Genomic DNA, 21,668 nt, shown 5'->3' with positions numbered 1-21,668 from the left:
ACAGCCGTACTTTTCTTTGAGTCGTTTGCAAAAAACACTTTTCTCAAAATCTGTTGACATTTAGGTGTCTTTCAAATCTTCCTTTTTTGCAGTTAAATTCACTGAAGCCAGCAAATAGCTTCTGGAGACAAAGAGATACAAGGTATGATCAAATCTGCCTTGTTTCCTATGAAAAAGAGATAAAACATTCCAAGTCATTAATGACATTTTGCTGCACACTATATTTACACTGAAGACTAAAATCTCCCTTGCTTCATTTTTTCGTTTGTTCTGTAGTTTGCATGGGCTCTTTCTGTCCCTTCTAGTGATGGGCAAACTACTTCTAAATAAGGAAATTAAAAGATCCTTTATAAAAGTCAGTAAGACTGCAGATTTTGGCTTCGCCACTGCAGGGCAGTCTATGGCTAAGAATGTAAAATTACTTCAGACACAAAAAGCAAACTGCCTCCAAAAGGGAGTTTGTACTTCATCAAGTAGAGGGTTTTACCTCTGAGAAGAATGAATGCTGGTATTTCCCCATAGACACTTGTATGCTCTTAGTAAGCACTGAAAAAAAATTATTCTGACAGGAATTTACATGCATGCACAGGATGGTGTTTCTTACAGTGCTCTGGATTATAGCAGCCCCTTCAGTTTTGGTGCTGGGTCAGTGCTGCCCATAAGCAGGCTCCCAAGTGGGCGCTGTCAGAGAATTCTTACGTACAAGTGCTTGGCAGTTCCAGGTCAAACTGTACATGTCAAACCTCCACCCCTTTCTGAACTCTTAGTCACTTTAGAACTTTGCACTTCAGTTTGCACCTGTATTTCCATTGGAACTGGATCACAAAATTGAACAGATTAAACTTTTTCCATCAGAGAAATCCACTGATAGCCTTTTGGAGAGAAAGGAAGGAAAGAAGCTTTAACTGTGTATCCCTACAAAGAGCATAGTAGTGGCAGTGAGCAGCACTTTTGCTCCTTCCCACAACCCTCTTGGAAGTAAATGAAGACCTGTCCTACCTGATCCCATGGAGCATTTTGTTTCTTAAGCAAGAGCTGTTAGGTCTGCAGGTCACAAGCAGAGATTCATCTGGAAAACCCAGGGAACAAACTGAAGAATTCTCTCACAAGGCAATGTCAGCCCTTTAAAGGCTCAGAGGAGATAGTGGAACCTTCTGATCCCATTGTCTCCCAGGCAGAACCTGCTGCAAGGGGCACTGACAGCTTCATAAAAAGCATTGGTGCTGGAAGGGAATGGACTTGACTCCCTCTGTCCTCCAAGAATGACTCCATCCTCCATGAATTTCCTTGTCTTCTGGAGTCTAGCAAGAAGGGAGCAGTAGCAAGAGCCCCAGCAGAGTTCAGCTGGATGACAGAGTGGCTGAAACACTGTCATGTCTCCATGCCCGAGTCCTGTATTCATCTCCTCTTAGATTTTCTGTCTAGCCTCCCACTTTCATTGGTGGCAAAGGGTTTCTCTTTTGTTTGTTTCTTTTTCTTCATCTCCAGTTACTTAGCAGTTTTAGTTTTGCCTTGAAAAAGGAGAAAACCTTCTTGGGAGGCAAGTGGGACTTCTAGCCACACAACCTTTGAAGGCACCAAAATCCAAGGTCCTAGCTCTTGCTCTCCAAGAGCTGCTTGGTTTGGCCTCACTTTGTCACATTGTCCCTAAGCAAGAGATGAGCAGAGTTCCTCTAAGCACGGGGTTTGAACATGTTCCTGAGGCCCTCAAAGAAGTGTGTGAACTTGCTTGGACATTCTGGTGAACAAAACAAAACAAAACAAATCATGGCCTTATTGCTGCTTTACCTAAGGGAAAGAAGGGCAGATACCAGCAGGCTGAAATTCCCAAGTACAAGTTGTAGCTGGGATTTACCTGTAGCATGATTATTGCCTTGGTTGCCAGAGGTTGTGATTTTGACTCCTTGCCTCAGGTGCAGGCTCCTCCAAGGCAGCTGGAAGCTCAAGCAAATCCTCCCCAGGCAGCTCCAGTCTTACAGGAAGCTCCTCACAGCATAGAGCTAGCTGTAGAAGACCACTGCCAAATGTTGGAGCAAACCTGAGTGGTTTGGCTGCAGCTCAGGGAAGGTGCTGTTGCCACACAAGTAAAGAGTACTGCAGCTGAGGGCCTCCAGTGCAGCTCTTGACACACTTGGCCACTCTAATAAGCAAAAAGAACAAGCTCATTGTCCTATTTCATTGTGGGCCATTTGGGGGGGACACACACAAGTATTCCCTTAGATGCACCCTGAGCCTTCCTTATGGTAGGTTACATGCTTCCCTGGAAACAAGACAATTGTGGCATGCACCTTTTCTGTGGAAGTACATGGGTTTCATTCCCATTTGTAGTCTTCTCCAAGGTAGTTTGAAGCTCAGACAATTTCTTCCTAATTACCTGGAGATGCACTGGAAACTCAATGTTGTTCATATGACTCTACAGTAATACAGTGAGAACTTTCATCTGGAGTTAGAAAGGAGTTCTCAGAAGATTTGCTGATAAAGTGAGCACAGTTGTTTTATGAACCGTTACTGGACAAATATTTTGAGAACACCAAGAGCAGAAAGGAACATGCTTGTTAACAATATGGAAAAATCACTGCTGTTATCTGAGGTGAGGCAGAAGGGATTCAGAAGGGGGAAAAAAAGCCGAATGCAAACCAAGAAGAACCCTCCCAAAATAATACAAGGTAGGGATTTCTGATCTAATAACTACCTTGTTTAGTGATATAACTATGTATTATAACATTATCATTTTGTGCTGTAGGAGAGGAAGAGTAAGATAAAATTTTCAGTATGTTTACTGTTGGACTGTACTTTGCTAAACCACACTTCACTGAACTAAGCACATGCAACTCTGCACATAAGCCCCAATGAAAGGACTTCAGCAAAGGCAAAGCCCTAAGTAAATAATCATGTAGTTACTGTGCTTGTTATACACTGTTTGAACTTGTGTGGCAAAGAAAACTCAGATACTGGGAAAAGAGGCAGAAATAGACTTACAAACTCTAATATCATAGGAAAGAAAATTCTTGTGAACTTTAGGTCCTACAAAACTGAAATACATTCAAGTAACTGTAACATTGATATACAATTTCTGAAATTTTGTCTCCCAGCAGAAGCTTTGAGGGGTAGGGTATTTTAAGGCAGAATAAGTTCTTCAAGTTAAGTAGCACTCTTCCTAGGCCAAATTTCCTAAATTAACTCAGTCTTTTCAGGCTACCACAAACAACTGTGTTCTTAACTGGCAGCATCCCAGACTAACTTCCAACCAGGCTACGTAAGCCATATTCCCACCACTAATGCAGAAAATCCTGTAAGTTCTTTTTCAGCATCACCCTTTTAAAATCTGATCTGTTCAAACTGGACTTCCTTTAATGTTCCAGTTTTTTAGCATTCATATGTAAAATACTTGAATTCCTTTCACAAACTTGTCTCTAGAACAGTGAAAAATGCCACCGTATTTTTTTCCTTATTCCAAGACTTTGAGAAAATTCACCAAACATAGTAGAACTCGTAAGGTATTTTTGATATTGCTTCAGCGTAATAACTTCTATATCAGAACGTGTTTCTGTTGCAGAGTGGTTTAAAGACAGAAAACACTTTATGTCAACTTTTGCTATGCTTTTGGCTAGCTTTCTCTCCACATTTGACAAAAAAATGGGTTCTCCCAACTGCCATTGAGCTTCCTTAGTTCCAGGAAATCACAGATCTTCCAGTGTTAAGCAATTACTCTTACAAAGAGTAGCTCGTAACAATCATTCTGGAAATTTGTTCCTGGTCATATTATATGGTATATTTGACAGGTGAAAACCTTCTCATTTGCTTTGAAGGCTAAACAGAAGGACTCGTCATGAGAGCCTAATTTAGTTAGTCACACAAATTCTAATGTTTGCATACAGAAGAAGATATCGCCTGACTATAGCAAGGCCGTTAATCTCAGTCTGACCTAATGATAAGAGAAGCATCACAGATTTTCAAATTGTGCAGAGATTAGCATGTATATGGGGAACAAGGTGAAGAAACCTTGGATACTAAGTGAAGCAACATACATACAACTACCCGATTTGGCAGAAATCAAGTAGAGAGAAAGTATGGCAGAGCTGGGGTTGAGAAGGATCACCTTTGCTTCATGCAGCTCTCTTTTAAGCAGTAACAAAAGGCAACAGAAAATGTGATCAAGGAACGTGGCTTTACACAGTCCCCGTGACCTGACACAGCAGTGAAATTTCAATAGTCTGTCCTTTAGACTAGTGTAGCTGAGCAATTCTTGCACTTTTTTTGCAACATCTACGGGAGCTGTATGCTCATTCTTCTCCTTAAAAACACAGGGAGCCTGAGCTAAACACGGCACACTAAGGGCAGATAGCTATTGGGTGGCTAATTCTAACTTCTGCAGCATGCTAAGAGGAGGCCTGGGGAAAGGCCGTGGCCCCATTTGTCTTGTTTTTCCTCTCTCTGGATAGTCATTTGAATTTACAAGAAAATTGGTATTTAGCCACCTACAGAACTGCTTTGGTTTTAGTGGCTACAGAGTTCAAGGCAAGGCAAGCTCTGAAACTTGGATGACATCGAAAAGTTAGCTGCTTACTGCGAAATATCATGGTTCATGTTGGAAGGATCACAACCTCATGAGTCCAGTAGAAATACTCTAACAGAATTTTAGAGCAGGTCCTTAATAGGGACATAGTGTAAGTAAGTCCAATTTAGGATAAAAAACAGACCAGGGTTGCTTAGCCTCTCACCTCAATCTGTTCTCTGCCCCATGTCTCTGCCTTTCTTTTGCCTTGCAGTAACTTTCAATCATGATGGACATGGTTGCTGGGTATGTAATTTCCTGTAATTTCAGGGTTATGCAGACTTCAGTATTAAGTATGCAGTGTCCTCTTCTGAATTGTCTTGGCATCCATGAAATAAGAAACTGCTTTTAAGAAAAGGGGTGGAATCTGTTCTAGCCTGAAACCCATAAAGCTCTAATTCTTAAAGCAGAATGTTCATATCCTTCCCCACATGGGGCCCTGGGTTCCTTTTGTTCTACTACTCCATGTTTTTCACCAGGAAGGTTGTTTAAAGAAAAATCTTTCAAGTAGAAAAAGCTCAAGGGCCCAACCTCCTGATGAGATGGCTTTCTATGCAGGGAGTCTTTCTTATGTGAGGAAGTGCCAGTAGGTCAATGAGACCTGTATGCACAAACACCAATCAGCCATGTCATTAATCCTTGTACGTGGATTTTGAAAGTTCTACATCTTCTTAAAAAAAAAACCAAAAAACAGAAAGCAGCAGCTGAACTGATTCCTTGCAAACGGGAGTAACTAATGCCCTTGATTAGTTCGGGAAAAGTCGAGGAATCTATGGCAAGATGAGAGGTGAAGGAGCTTTGTGTTCATTCTAAGGCAAAATGTAAGAAAATACCCAACCACCTCCTGTCAGAATTAAAATACTGAAGGCATTCTTCAAGTATTTTAATTGACAATTAATGACAGAGATCCATTCCCTGCTTTTCCTCTGCCTGTTACAGATCACCTTATACTTACTGCCAGCCATTTCAAACTGTGGGGGATGCAAACCTGATAGATCAAATAAATCTTTGTTGTGAATTTCCTAAATTCGATGGGATTATACCAAGGATAAAAATAGATTCCATGCTGTCCTTGAATTCTTCTGACAATTTATAATGTGCAAAATAGTGTTGTAACCATCAGTTATGTAAAGTATTTTGCCAAATTCCCTTCAGATGTTTTTATCATGTGGATTGTCAGCACAAGAGAGCTTGACACCAAATTCAAATTGTTTTCCTAGTGAACATTACCTTGTTAATGAAGTACACAGCATTTCTCTAAAGTTATTATCTAGGCAGTGCTTATAAAACACCATTTTATAATGTACTCACATTTTAAGAAGCAGTACCAGCTTTGCCTGAAATGAACTGGAATATTAGAGGATTTCCAGGCTGAACCCCACTAGTGCCTTGGGCTGACCTAGGATGGTGTGTTACAAAAGTCTTGGTAGCCTTAATGCTTTACAGTACGTATGGGATTACCTTTTGACAGAAGGGTAAGATACAAATGCAGCTGCCAGGCTTCAGTATGGTGGCTGGCTATGAATGGGATTAATCCACCACATGCCCCCAATTTGAGTGCCTCTTTACCAAGTTTGTATCAAAAATATGAGATGTGAGTCAGTGGTGTATTACATTAGCTTCATGACAGTTTATCTCCAGTGAGTCAGTGGCGATAAAGAAGCTGAGTTAATATTTACCTATTGTATTTACTAAAATCACATAACCTTTAATGGCAAATGATCCATGAAATGGGCTGTAAAGGGGCCAAGAGTAATTGTTCTTTTTGCTAGTACAGCTGCAGCAGAATGAAGGCCTTTTATGCTGCAGGGCCCAATAAAGGGAAGAGTTATTAATCCCAGTATGTCACTGCAGGGGGAATAGTTATAACTTGCATGCCTGCAATAGCAATGATTCAGTGGTAAGTGATCAACATATTCACAAGCTTCCTGTCAGTCTGAATTTCCTTCTGAAAAGCGGCCATGTATTTCTTCTGAAAACCTCAGTGATGCCACACTTGAATATAAAAACTTCTTTGAATGGAAATATCCTTCCCCTGTCAGTAGCCCTGAAATCATTGCAAGGGATTGAAGCACCCAGTGATTTCTAAGGAATGTAGCCAGCACTCTCTCCAGAGAAGCCAGAAGCAGCAGCTCTGGTTAGTCACTGACAGGAACTCTGCTCCCCAAGAAATGGCAAAGGAATGGCAAAAATGACAGAGCAGACAAGCAGAGGTAAGAAAATGGCTAGGTACAGCGCAAGAGGACTGGGTTTCCTGTTTCTCTGAGTAGCAAGAGATGTACTCTTGCTTTTCTCAGGGGAGAATGCCAGATGACTGATACTACTTTCTCTGCTGAGTGGAGCAGAGGTGGATGGTGGTTCAATGAATTACTTGTTTTATTCTGTCTTTTCCTTGGACACAGTTTTAACATGTGCTGTTCATGTTCTTCCCAGGCCCCTAAGTGCTAAGTGGGGCTTTCAGGGCAATATCATGCCTTAGCTCATCCCTCCTGCCCACCCTAGCATGCCCCTGAACCACCCCACGTGTAGGAGACAAAGGGCTGGGAGTTGCAATGGTCAGCCTCACCATGTCTTTGTCATCTAAGGACTGCTCCAGCCTGAAGGGTATCTATCTTTGGCAAGTAGTTCATATGTGGTTCCTGTTGCTTTTGTGCTGCCTGCTGGAAATAAAGGTGTTTTTTTTTCTAGGGTCAGGAATCATACTCCTAGAGTCCTATTCTTTCTGCTCTCATACCAATATGAATGAAATAGGTGCCTTGATTGCCTGAGTGGGAATGGGAAAGGAAGAGGACCATGATTTAAAAAAAATGGATGCTATCTCAACAGAGTTCTGCATTTGGATTTTGACACTAGCTTTGATTTGGGAAAATTAATAGGTTTCAGTGTTCCATCTTTAGCTTCAACTAAGCTCTCTTTGTCAGTGTCTGTGGTCTACTGACCTGTATGCTTTTTCTCCTGGGCTTCACAGCCCTTCCCCACACCTGCCATTAACACTGTTCTGTGGCCTGAACAAGAACTCAATTTGAAAGTTACCATGGGAATCTGCTGAATTTGAGTGTTACTATTGCACTGTATTTGATTTCAGATCATCCTCATATCTACAATGTCATATTCTCATGGTTCAGTTTATCTGCTAGATATTCTGCTGGCTTACTTTGTAACTATTTGGATGGCGATCAGCAGGGAAGATGTGTTGAAATTAAAAGGAAAAGCAGCAAAAGCCTATTACTTCCATCACCAGTGCCGTAAAGTCTGCTGATTCTGTATTCCAGCCAAAATGGCAGGGCTTCAAGAACAGACTTTACCTTCCAGTGCCCTGCCTCAAGTGCAACTGACAATGGAATTAATGGGGCACAGGCAGTGGGAAAGGGGTAACATGAACTCATGTTTCACATACTGCACAATGCTCTCACCTGCTAGTGTAGGATTTCCTTAAGAGCAACAGCAGCAGCAAATCTTCATCTGGCAGATGTTTGCACTTGCAATTCTATAAGCCACTTAGTAAGTGGCTCATAACTGTGTAGGGGGAACAGCTGAAAGAAGCAGTGGGCTAGCTTTAGGACGCTTAACTTTGTAAATGCTGGAAAGCTTGGTAAAGCAGTAAGCAAGACACAGTTCTCAAGGACCATCTTACTGTCTGCCAACCAGATAAAAAGGCATGGATATTCCCCAGTGAGTGCATGGACAGGCTCAACCTGAGGACTTGCAACAAGGATGAAACCGAAGTCCACTTTAAACTGTATTTGTGCCCACTTACTATTGGCAATCATTCTGGCATTAGTGTATTCCCAAAGGGGCATGGAGCAGTTGAAACTGTGGGAACATCTGTTACCCGTGTTTGACTTGCTGGGACTAGGTGAGAGGCTTCCTCTGTGTCAGAGGCAGTTCCCCCATGGCACAGATAAGGTGAAGAAATGCTAGGTCAGCTTGTGCCAACAGAGCAAGTAAATCTCTAAAAGAGACCCTAAAATTACTGACATCAAACATCTGAGACAGGATACCTAATAACTGTCCTACAGTGGAATGTAGATCAGCTCATAACTGAGCCCGCTGGATTTTTTATGGGTATGTGATAGGGTATTAAAGCACTCTGAAAGCACTGAGGGACCCTTTTGCAGCAGCGTAATTTAGGAGGTGAAGGAATGAATTGTGGTCTACATTTTGGTGGGACTTGGGCACTGCTCCCTTATGCTGTTTGGAGAAACCACCACCTCTGTGTGCATAAAGAATAAATTAACTTCCCATGTCTGACTGGTGCAATTAAATCCCATTTGTGCAGCAGAGGTGAGAAGTTTGCACTTTGTGGACTAATGTCATTCCTGGTCTGTTAAAGCAGTAAATCTCTGGCCTTTTTTGTAAGATATTTTGGATAAACTTCTTAAAGGACACTGCCTTCCTGCCAAAAGTTTTTGCTCTAACTAAACCACGCATTATGTCTGACCTTACAATATTTTTTGCTCTAACATTTAGAAGTTGCCATAAACCTAACAGAGGGAACAAACACTTTTTCTTGAGTTGGGGGACTGTGCTGATGTGCAAGCCAGAGAAAAAATCTGAAAGAGGGCAATGATTGCTTATTACTAATCAGATGTTATGAAAAACTATTGTTGCTAAAGAAAAAGCGACACTGTAGGGTTGGGGGGTGGGGGGACCTATATTAAAGAAAGGAAATAAGAAAAGGACAGCTTTCCCTCTCCACATAAAGCAAAAGAGAACTGGATACCTGTCTTGTCTGAAAGACAAGAGGTTGCTGGGTGCTAAACATGAACCACTGAAAGAAAATTGAATGAAGCTCCACCTTTCAGGGACCCTGCCATCAATGTTTTGTTCTCACGCCAAATTCCTGGACTATAAAAATCTGCTTATAAGCCAAGAAAAAAACACTTCCCTGGAAGGATTTTCAAGTTACCGCTTCATGGCAAGATGGAAATAAAAAAGAGGAGGTCATTTTGGATCTTCTGCCTAATTTGGAGTTGTTGCAAGGCCAAAGAACCAGTTCAGATAGGTAAGAAAAAATCTAATTCTCAGATTATTTGCTCACGTATTGCCTCCATAGGTGACAAATAGAGTTGTCAAATGAAAATGTGTAACATATTCATGGAAGAGCTGTAGGCATGCCAGATACTGTTTAACATTGTGCATTTTCATCCTTAATGTCAACCATTTAAGTATTTTACTTTTTGTCTTTCACTACTAGGTAGTTTATCAACTGTTTTATGTCCTAAGTGACTAATCTTAAAGAGGAGACTCTCTGGATGCAGTGTGCATCATTAAAAAATGGTGACAGCCTTTTCAACATATTTCACATATATTCTTTATAGAAGAAGTATGTTACCATAATGCCTGCTAGGTTTGATCGACCCGTATGAAATACTGCATTTGGAGTAATCACATTTTTTGTGGTCTGCTGCACTGTTACCTCCCGGTTTGGTTTTGAATGTCTTACACTTTTCCCAGTCACTTAATACACAAACAGTTGATGCGACAGTTATTGCTGTCTTAGTAATTCTAGCAACTCCACCACCAAGAATAGCCAAACTTTCTCATTTACCCTCATTATTGTGTAGAAAAGTGCTAAATTACCCTACTCCACTTTAGTGCTGCAAACACCTACGGCAAATTACAGTCCCCTTAAAAAGCTGTTTCTGTGAGGACTTCTTGGCACTTGAGTTTGTGTTGCACATTTCTAACATCAAGATCTGAATTTTTCAGTGTTTCCCCTGCTGGTTCATAGGTAGGAATATTGAATAATATTTTAGAGTTCACTAATTACATTAATGACTGTTTTTTATTAGATCTGTGATGGATGTTGCTATGTTGATTTTCCTAAATGTGTTACATAAACAACACAAATAAATTTGCCCATTTTCATTTGTCATTCTTTCAGACGGGCCTAGAAGAAATGCTAAAAGCATTTTGTAGCAAGCATATCTTATTTAATTCAAGGTGATTCATATTGGCTTTGTGCAGCTCAGTGATATGAAAACTACTTTCTGAAGTGTTGTCTTATATGCACTTAAAGTATGTATGTATGTATGTAAAGTATGTACCTTTGACAGAGGTACAACTCAGAGGTCCAAGACATGAGTTTTGGTTGAGATGAAAAACAAGTAGCTCTGAGCCAACTTCTGAAGTTGGTGGCAGTCTCAACAGCTGAGATCAGCAGCTGCCATTTTGCTGAAGAGTCATGCCACCTGTGATATCTCCTGGAAAGGACTCAATTCAAGACTTTGGACCAAAGTCTTGCCTGTGTTAAGAAGCAGGATTTCAAAAGTAGAAATGAGATTTAGGCAGCCAGGATGGGATTCCCCTCACATCGCTTTAGATATCTACAGTGTAAATGTATCTACAGTATAAATGCTGAGGGGTGCCATCTACATTGGCACCCCTCAGAAGCCTTTATAGACAGTGGAGAGAAACATGCAGTCTTGGAGCATCTTCTTCCTAGGTAGATATGTAAGGTAGGGAAGCTGAACCTCTTCCGCTTCTCACTGTTAACTTCAAAGGAGCCTGGACTCATCTGCTCACATTGGAGGTATCTCTGGCATGGACTTCAAAAGTTCAGTGAGATGAAACTCCTTCCCATAAGTTAGTATCTGCCAGGGGTTAACACTTTTACCTTTGAGAATCTCTCCTTTAATGTTTTTCAACAAAAAAAAGCTAAGCATTTCATGTGGGGTGAATTTCTAAGCTCCCCCCCTATGACTCTTTCTTTAGTCCAGGTCTCTACTGTCAGTAGGAGTGAATGTGCCACCTGGGGCAATTTCCACTTTCATACATTTGACCATGTTAAGTTCACTTTTCCTGGAACCTGCACGTATGTCTTCGCTTCGCACTGCAATGACAGCTACCAGGACTTTAACATCCAAATCAGGCGCAGTGACAAGAATAGCTTCCTGATCTACTTCACTGTGACCATTGATGGAGTGATCTTGGAGGTGAAGGAGACAGGCATCACAGTGAATGGGAACAAGTGAGTAAAGACCATACTGTTGTTTTCTTGTGCAGCAGTTTTATTGCTATGTATTAGCAACAGGTGGTCTGTCTAGAAAGTGGTCCTATTCTGCAGAGGTGCAAATGGTTGTGTATGATATGTTCATAGCACTTTGAACAGGGTATTGTGAAGAGTCCATCCCATAGTGGTGGAGGAGGCAAGAAGCATGTAAACCACATCTCCCAGGGATCAACACCAAAATGTTAAGCAAAAGGCAATGTGTATGTTATAAAAACAGAAGGTGTAGGTTTCCTTAATGTTGCTATGATTTGGGGAGGGAGGAGTGGATGGAAGGAGATAAAATCAACACTTTATTTATAGAACATTTTGATTTTGTAGAAACTTTGTATTTTTTTCTCAAAACATTATTTCTGTGGTACTAACCCTACCGTTGTATGTTGCTGTTCAGGAACAGATGGTCCTTTTAGAAAAAGTTTTCTGTTTCCAGATAGATTAGTCTAGAAAATTGCACTGCTTTGCAGATCACAGCTTGCTTTGGGATCTGCTTACACAAAAGACAGAAGTTTCAGAAGTCAAAATCCACACCTTTAATTCCAATTTGAAATGAACCAGAAAGCAAACTGCAAAGAGAAGGGTAAAAATACTCCATAAGTAAAAAGTCATATGTAATAGTAGCTGAAAGTTGGGCACAATTTTAAGGGCAGTCCTCATGAGAAGGGCAGTGGCCTGCTCCCAGCACATAGGTATGAAGGACCAAGGCAAGCTTTGACTCTAGGAAAAACCCTCACAATCTTGTTGAAGAGAAAATTGCAAGCATATGGGCTGTCTTCTCTTGACAGCCTTCTAGAAACAACCAAATATAGAATAGCATCACTCAGTTGTAATTATAGCAGCAAAGCCCTGATGTACCTTCTAAATCAAAGGGGCAAGAAATCTCCTATCTTTTAGCCATTTTCTGATTTTCTAAGTTTTTCAGGCTCTGGGAAAATGAACGGTAATTGTCTTGGTGAGATGAAAATGTAATGTAGGTCTGAGTCATGTTAGTACATGAGTAACAGAACAGACCTCTTTTCGCACCTCTGTGAATCCCAAATGTCAAGGAAAGCCTGGAGGGATGATGAGAACCTGCAGTATCCTCATGCGGAGGGCCATTTTCCCAGTATTATGATCTTGCTCCTTATAACCTTTTGGGTTAGGTCCTCAGGATATGTAAACAAGCTGAGCTGCATTGGTATCAGCCAAGTGGCTAATGTAGTATTGACACACTCATTATCAAAATACATTATGTCATGGATTAACATTGGTAAAAGGTCACAGTGGACAAGGTGATCATACCTAAATTTAATGCATTGTGTGAATGAAGGCTGACCTTGCAAAGAATGTCCCCATGCCTTATTTAGCTCCTTTTGACTAGTTTTTCTTCCTATATCTCCGAGAGGTTTTCATCAGACTTTTTTTCAATGCAATCTGTTTTGTTGCCTCCAATTTCCAGGATCCCCATGCCCTTCAGCTTGAAGAGCATCCTGATTGAGGACACCTGTGCTTACTTCCAAGTCACTTCCAAGCTGGGCCTGACACTCAAGTGGAACTGGGCTGACACTCTCCTAGTATGAACAGCCAGTTAGTTGTTTTTCTTTTGGTGAACCTCATCAATGATGAAAAGCAGAGCTGGATGCAGGCACCGTGTTGATATAAGAGATTGTTGGGGGGGAGGTATCACTGTATCCATAAGTTGATAGGGACATACCAAACTAGCTCATAGTTTCATGGGGCAGGGGCATGGAGTCATAACCCCCAGGCATTCCCAACTAATTTTATGTGACAAAAGGTGCCACTGTTAACCCTGGAGATACCACCTCTGAAGTTATCTGCTTCCTCTACGGGGCACTGGCAGCAATGCAGCTAGTCCCTCCAGCTCTGACTTGTTAGTTACCCTCTGTCTCGATGGATATCGTGTGTGGGAAACTAATCTGTGTGGCCAGTTCAGACCTTGGCCTCTCTCATTCCAAAGTCTTGCTATGTGGGAGTTCCCTTTTATACATCCACCCCAAAATATCCTCTTCTGCAACAGTGTATTTACACTTTTGGGTGTGAACACTTATCCTTGACAATCAGTACTGAGATTAAATAAATGAAAGTTGTATGTCATGTTTTGCAGTTCAGAGAGACAGAGAGAGGGTAGAAAGTGAATAGAGAGGAAAAAAATCAGAAAGCAATCAAGTGGTATTCAAATTCTGATTTAATTAAGTATTTGCTTCTCCTCTTCCCCTGTACTGGTTAATACTCTACAGGCACCACCTGTAGAGTGGACACAATTTTAGGGTGCCACACTTGTAGAAAAAGCACCACCTTTTTTTGGTGGACCTGAGTGACACCAGTACTTCCCTCCCAGCGTGTAGGAGTGATTACGTGCAATAGTTTTATCTAGCAAGGCAATAGTGTGCTAACCTGCCTCTTCATTGCCCCTGAGTATGGGCAGAACAAGTTACACTGGACAGACCCACCCCTAGAAATGCTATGAAGTTTTCCATTTAGCCTATGGACTAGAAAAAGCTTTAGATGAGGCTAAAAGCTGACCAGAAACTGCTTCTTCACAGCATCCAGCATCAGAGCACAGTTATCTCACCTGCCCAGAGTGGAGCTGTGGTACCTTGCAAGAGGTACCCCATGTCTATGTACCAATGTCTCTATACTGGGAGACACTAGTCCAAGAATTAGTCCAGTATTCAGCATGCTTCAGTTAGCTCTTTAGTAGGTAGGAATGACAATTGCTAGAGAATTATCTTTCCATTTAAATTCAACCTGTCTGCAGGTAAGTTTTATGGCAGGTTTGTAACGGAAAAGGAGACAGTTACAAATTGGTAATGAGCATTTCTACTCCTGTGCTTTTCTATTGTGCCTCACTTTGTAGCATGTGCTGCTGATGTGGGGAAAAGCCTTTAAACTCTGGGTTTCCTCTTTCCTTTTGTTTTGTAGCTGGACCTGGAAGAAACATATAAAGAGAAAATATGTGGTCTTTGTGGGAACTATGATGGCAGTGAGAAGAATGATTTGATTTTGGATGGTAGGCCATGAATACAGCATATTCCACATAGAACAGAATTGTTAATATGTGACACAAAACTCGATATCTGTTTCCTCTAAGCAGGGTTTCAGACTTCCTGACAGACCATCTGAAATACATGAACATTTCCATATACAGGAGATGTATTTTAAAACATTCTGGGATGATTTAGGTTCCTCTGCTGTGTGCAAACTTGCAAGAGTCTCAAACCTCTTTGATGCAAATAAATTGCCTGGCTATCATGCAGCAACATTGCCAGGTTTTCCACCGATAGTAGCAAACTTTAAGGAACTTGTCATCTCAAATGAGGCACGAGTGCATTTTCTGTCCTTCCACTTTCATCATTTTACAGTTGGGTACAAATGTGTGATTATTTTTGTTTCTGTAATGAAATGAAAGCATCATCACTGAGCCAGAGAGATTTCACTGAGCATCTTTGCAGAAACAGTGGTGCCATCCACTGACACCTTCAGATATTGCACTGAACTGGAAAAAGGCCAACACAGCAAACAGCTGAGGCTACAATCCTGCAGCAGGTTGTATGAGCGGAAAGAAACCTGTGCAGCCTGGGATATTAGCTGCAGGACTGAAGCCAAAGTTATCACATCATCCCTTCATGTAATGCCTGGGCTTCTTAAGTCCCCAGAAAAATACCTCACCCATTCAGAAAGAATCCTGAGATTTGATTGAAAATACCACTTGTAGTGATAGATTTTCATATTTCATATTAAGTTTTTGGATGCATCTTAGTCATGTTTCTGCCCTTTACTTCATAAATGCAATAGGTAAAAACTAAAGCTGGCTCAAATTTTTCTGAAGAAACAGTTTGCTACTGAGAAGCATTACTCTAAGAAAAACAGGCATGTTTTATTCTCTTATGCATCTGGTTCTGCAGATAACAGGTTCCCACACCCAGGGACCAGGTGGCCTCCCACATCCCTCCTTTCTGCTCTGAACACATCCTTCTCCCTGGGCTGAGCAGGTAGCAGTCAGTCTGCCTGCCCAGGCTAAGATCCACTGCACACAAAGGTCCAAAATTTCTTCTCACTTTCAGACTCTTTTCTCTTGAGGAAAAAAATAATTGGGAAGAAAAATCCCATTTCTGCATGGAGTAGCTCTTCTTGAAATTTTATTCTTTATATTCTTTAATGTCAATTGAGATCCTTGGCAAATCATATGGCTCCAACAGCTCAGGGCTTTAGAAGGGCTGCTGTTTCCAGAAAAGTTGAAAACAACGTTTTTGTGGAAGTCATTCTCTCAGGCCTGCACTTAGTTAAGGGACTCAACCAGTGTAGGACAATAGACCTGGTCAGAAATCTGTCTATTACACCATTTTAAAAAAACCCCAAAACATCAGAGAATGGCAATTTATGCATACTCTGCATAAAAATATGTAAATTTCAAACTTTGTCAGGAAGATTTCTCATATCCAGGATCAAGTTTCTGGTAATGCTTTGGGAAAATGCACCCCTCTAGCTAGTGTAATGGTTACATACATGTATTGTGTGCCTGTCTTCCTCCTGCTCCGTCTTCCCTTCCTCTCTAGCCTGTAAAAAGTAATAAAATTTTTTCCAGATGATTACAAACATATGCACCTAAGGCTGTACTTTAGGTTGTGATAGTAGAAAGCAAACTAAAACGTGTGACCATTACACATGCAAACAAAACTCTGTAAGATCAAACACACCCATAACAAACAGAAGTCTTTGGTTGTGATGAAGTGCAATAGAAAGATCAAGAGTCTCATGTGATTATAAGCACCCAGGCTGACAGCAGGCCTTGATACAAGTGTGCCAGATTCCTGGCTCTAGCTCAACAGAAGTTTTATGAAGCTGTCATCAGGCTATAATATGGATGCTGTGGTTAAATTTGGGCATTTGGTGAAGAGCAAACTGCCTTGGAGCCCAAAGATTGAGTGCATCTTTATAGCCCATTAACTGATCTAAAGAATTGCAGGCAGTTACTCAGATGCATCTGGGGATTTTGCAGGGTATAAAATGCATCCGAGGCAGTTTGGGAACTTCCACAAAGTAGAGGATCCATCAGAAAAGTGTGCTGATGTGAGTCCAGATGACCACACTGGAAGACATCCTAGGAGGGAAGACGATAGATGCAGTAAATATGTAAGTATGTGTGGCCAAGGAGTATAAACCTTCCTGAACTACAGCCCTGGAGACACTGTGCTGAAACAAGTGTTAATTACAGAGCATGCACTGAACTGAATTTTTCAGGAGTCTACCCATGAATCTGAGCAAAATGGTGATCTTATAGCTGAAAGAATATCCTATTATAATGTTAAAGAAATAGATAGTGGGAAAATGCACCATTGCATTACAGCTTGCAGCCCAAGAAAACAGGACCTCGTGACAGAAAGTTAGACTGGATAATCTCCCAAGGTCCCTTCCAACCTGAATTATCCTGTGACTCTGGAATTGTGTCATCAAAAATTGGGATGCACATCCATAAACCTAAAAGTTGGTAAAATGTCAAGTATTGCTTTTCTTTTCCTTCTTTTATTTTTCACAGAAAAAAAGGTGCAAGAAACTTATGTCCCGTTTTGGAAACTGTCCCAAAGTGGTTGCATTTGATGACTATGTAGAGACCTGCACAGACGATATGTGCCACTGTGCAGTTAATTCTTCTGACTCTGATTTGGTTTCCAGCTGCATATGCAGCACTTTAAACCAGTATTCTCGAGACTGTGTCCTCAGGAAGGGAGATCCTGGGGAATGGAGAACCAAAGAACTTTGCTGTAAGTAACTACTGCTCTGGAGATTTATTTCAGGTTAGACATATACACATGTATTCTGATCCCAGCAGAGCAAAGCTAGGAGCTCTGTTAACTACTGTGCATCAATTTGTAGAAGTACTTTGACAGAAACATTGTTAATGGAAAAGCTTCTACAAATTTAACTTAATTTTGTTCCTTAAATGAGAACTGTATCTTAATATTGTCCTCCTCCTCCTTATGGCTAAGTTTTATCCAGTTCTTTTTTGAATTTTGCCATGCATAGTTAACTCATAAATAGCCTTGTTTTAAATGTTGACATCTAGTCAGAAGAAGTCACTGAGAATTCTAATGTGTTTGTCCTGTGTTTTCATACTCAGTAGTCACAGCTACCGAGCAGGAAATCACTGTAAATCCAGGGAGAAGTCTACAGGTAGTTCTCCCAATCTGCTGGTGTGGATTGGGATAGAAAATTAATGCCAGAATGACTAATACTTCAGGCAAAAATAAACTATTATGACTCCATAAATGATTCCAGTGTCCTTTGCTTGTATCATGACTTCAGCCAACCTTGAGCTAGGAAAATAATGTGAAATAACTCATATTTCCCAGCAGTACTGCTTTCTCCAAAGAAGAAGTAAAAGTGACAATAAAAAGTTCCTTTAGAGGTTAAACAAACATGACACATCTGGATAGAAAGTTTTGCACTACAAGTTATGGGGGAAAGGAAGAAGAAGGAGTTGGGTAGTGATACAATGATTTGAAAGCTCTTATAAATACATCATTCACATATCCCATTTTCATTTGGTCTTGCAGATCAGGAATGCCCAAACAACATGGAGTACATGGAATGTGGAAACTCCTGTGCTGACACATGCGCTGACCCAGAAAGGAGCAAGATTTGTAAAGCCCTGTGTACAGATGGCTGTTTCTGTCCTCCTGGTAAGGGAGTTCACTTCTTCCTATGGGTCACACATATCAAGGGACAAAGAGGGAGGTTGCTCCCTTTCAGTTAGTGGCACTTTTTTTTCTTTAACATTTTACACTAAAACCAATGAATAAACTGTTTCTTCTAGCATAATTTAACAACTTTCTTCTTGGAAGACCAGACCTCTAAAGATTCAAGATCCTGACACTGGAGGAGGGGAGGGAAAGATTTCTAAGGACTAGACAGAAAAAGATGATACAGATGTGAAAAGAGGAGAGGTGTTCTCTAGACAGTAAGAATGCAGGTGAAGACGTCTGGTGAGGTGCTTCCTTGTTATGAGGCTAGGTCTTGCTGTAGCTTAAGTCACACATAATATAAATGTATTGCCAGGTATATGCGTGTGTAATTTTGCACAGGAAGTAGAGGCTAAGATGAGGATCTGATTTCTGTTAGATTCACTATTAGGAAAGGAGGGAAACTGGAAACTGGCTCACATCCTTGCAATCTGGCACTTGATAATCCTGCTTGCAGTGACAAATTCCAGTAACACGCAGAGATACTCTTTGGGTTTGTATTGCTTTCATTTGAGCTCTGGTAAGAAATATTTCCCATCCATTAACACCTGAAAGGGCCTGGTGTGGTGTTTTCCTTAGAACGTATCCCATTCATTTACGGAAATGCTGAATACTCCAGATTTTTCCTTACTCTACTCTTCCTTGATGGTGTTTCCCATACTCACCAAAGGAATATTAACTAGCCAATGTGTCTGAACAGGAACTATCCTTGATGACCTCGGTGGCAAAAAATGCATCCCCAGAGACAGCTGCCCCTGTATGTTTCAAGGCAAAGTCTACTCATCTGGAGGGACTTACTCCACTCCCTGCCAAAACTGGTACTGTTGTGAACTTGATTGCACTAACAAGGCAGAGGCATTTATTTCAGAGCATTGATGAGCTGCATTCTGTTTTTTTCTCATTTTTTTTTCCTATTCCTAACATTTGTCTTAAATAATAATGCAAAACCTGGGTCTGAATTTCAAAGGTACAGAAAAACTTAGAGGTAGTCCTCAACCTCACATAGTTACCAACCTCACTTGGAACTGCCAGCAAAAACTGAGCTCAGGACTTCAGAATGCAGAAAAATGAGACTCTTTGCATTAGTTCAGAGGCATTGGCTACTGAAGTGAGGCAAGGAGTCATACCATGTCAATGAGTTACATTTCCAACCACCTCTAGATCTACAAAAGGCTGTTTCAAGGCCTGGATCTCAAAAGTCCTGATCCTTGAGAATGATTTGATTTAGAAAAAAACCTGTAGCTTTAACCCATCTCCACTCTGCACTAGTGAATGGTGGTAAGACCTTAGGTATATTATTTTCAAAACAGTTTTATTTCTTACTCTGATATCCATCTAGTGAATAAACAGTCATACATGTTATTTGACCTCCTGTGACACAGCATCGTTTCCTGACCATAGGCCTAACCTTTACTACAGGAAGGAATGAAATATGCTGTGGTGCATGGTGGGCTAGGCCAGATGTTCTGCAAACTCCTTTGGATAGAATATTTCCTGCATTTTGAGGAAATATTCCTCAAAACCTGCAGTTTTGAAGAACTGAACTTGATGGACTCTGAGTGGTTCCCACCCAGCCACATCCTCACTTACTCCTCACAAAGCCTGAGCTAATGTGGCCGGGCTGTTCTTCTCTTGTGTGCACAGCTCTAAGAATTGTAACTGCACATTATCTCAGGTCCTGCACAATTAGTTGCTGAAATGTTGCATCAGCAACTTGCTGAACAGTTGCATCAGTAACATAAAATGTTGCAAGAGCCTGCTTGAAAAGGTTTTTCTTTATTTCTTTAAAAAGTCAAGTAAATAATTTAGGCCTTGAAAAACATTTCTTGCTTAATCAACTCAGTGTGTCTCTGAAGGAGCTAGTTTGAAGCCCAGTGCAGTTAACTCTCTCATTAAGAGGCATTCAACCTTCACACTTTAAGGGTGTAATATTAAGTATTCCTCCCACAGGGATTTAATAAGCAGCCAAATAACAAGCTAAAAAGACAAAGAGGGTGTCATCTGTGCAGGTTCAGATACAGATGTTATCTCACCTTTGCTCCTTTAAAGCTATGTTTATTCTAACTGCTCCTTTTTGGGTTTTGTACAGTACTTGCAAAGGAGGCCACTGGAGCTGTATCTCTCTGCCCTGTTCTGGAAGTTGCAATATAGATGGAGGATTCCATATAACAACATTCGATAATAAGAGATTCAATTTTCATGGCAACTGCCATTATGTCTTAGCTAAGGTATGAACAATCTCCCATTTCACTCCTAAATCTCTTGAGTAGTATGAGGCATTAAGCTGTGCTGGAGCTTTATATGATTTAATTTAATTAAGTGGCACCAATCCAGCAAAGCACTTCAAAACATGTTCAGTCTTAAACCCCATAAATTTTCCCATTTGCAATGAATTGCAAGTCAATTGGTTGATGTTTCGCATTAAAGTTTTGCAGCTTCAACACAGTTTTACATCTTCTTTTTTTTAATGAATTACTTTTCTTATTGGATGTGTTAGTGTAGATTTAAGCATTTCTCTCTAAGCTTTCTTCATGCATGACTGTCAAAAGGAAGTGGATGAGCAAAATTTCCTGCAAAAAGATCGAATTCCACGTGACTGTCTGTAAATATGTGATCCACAGGATGATAGCAAGGAAACAGAGTGCAGAGGAAACGCAATGAACATTATTGATTTTGGCAATCAAATAAACCAGTTTGCAGTTAGAGATTAAATGCCCCAGTTCTTTCATTATTCCATTTTAGCCTTTTCAGAGACACCTTTTTTCTCTTCTAGCTCCCTTCATGTAACATGCTAACAATGTCTGCACATCCCTTTTCTCATATCTTTTCAGAATGCTGATGACACATTCGTGGTGATTGGAGAGATCATCCAGTGTGGGACATCAAAGACAATGACTTGTTTAAAGAATGTATTAGTCACACTAGGAAGAACGGTAAGTAACTTTCTTTAATTAGTGACACATAATATGTAACTTTTATTTAGGTTCAAAGATGGGATTTCTCTGACACTGTGGACGCATTTTGGTCTGTTGCAGTCCTGAGACTGCAAGATTAATACCAGCAGATGATGCGGTGCATGTGTTTATTGGTTTTGTTCTATCATAGTTGTTTCCTTTCCAGTTCTTTTGGATTCTGGCTTTTTCATTTTCTTTAGAGGTAGATGGCTAAAAATTATCCTTTCAGCTTTCCCTCTCTTTTTCATGGCTTCAAACTTTTTCACTTGTTTCTTTTTGAAAGATTGAGATTTCTACAAGAAAAGATCCCCTTCTTTTTACAACAGTTCTAATTCCTGACATTTTTCCTAATGCAATGAGTGAAGTAGCAGAATTTTCCAAATGAAGGCCAGAGGCTTCTCCTACTGAAG

The 21,668-nt window shown here is 40.7% G+C and overlaps 1 protein-coding gene across 1 annotated transcript in view; it reads left to right on the top strand.

Moving 5' to 3' along the window:
• The first annotated feature begins 9,478 nt into the window (after window positions 1-9,478).
• Window positions 9,479-21,668, top strand: part of LOC140653143 (mucin-5B) — a 45,194-nt gene continuing 33,004 nt past the window's right edge. Inside the window, exons 1-10 of the mRNA XM_072864868.1 lie at window positions 9,479-9,560; window positions 11,273-11,528; window positions 13,003-13,117; window positions 14,487-14,574; window positions 16,564-16,697; window positions 17,101-17,326; window positions 18,119-18,244; window positions 19,005-19,122; window positions 20,394-20,532; window positions 21,136-21,237. Of these exons, the coding sequence (XP_072720969.1) occupies window positions 9,479-9,560; window positions 11,273-11,528; window positions 13,003-13,117; window positions 14,487-14,574; window positions 16,564-16,697; window positions 17,101-17,326; window positions 18,119-18,244; window positions 19,005-19,122; window positions 20,394-20,532; window positions 21,136-21,237 (1,386 nt within the window). The remainder of the gene's footprint in view (window positions 9,561-11,272; window positions 11,529-13,002; window positions 13,118-14,486; window positions 14,575-16,563; window positions 16,698-17,100; window positions 17,327-18,118; window positions 18,245-19,004; window positions 19,123-20,393; window positions 20,533-21,135; window positions 21,238-21,668) is intronic.

This window comes from Ciconia boyciana, chromosome 6 (assembly GCF_034638445.1).
Source record: "Ciconia boyciana chromosome 6, ASM3463844v1, whole genome shotgun sequence".
NCBI classification, from domain to species: Eukaryota; Metazoa; Chordata; class Aves; order Ciconiiformes; family Ciconiidae; genus Ciconia; species Ciconia boyciana.
Note: the sequence above shows the minus strand (reverse complement) of the source record. Positions and strands in the feature narration are given on the sequence as shown.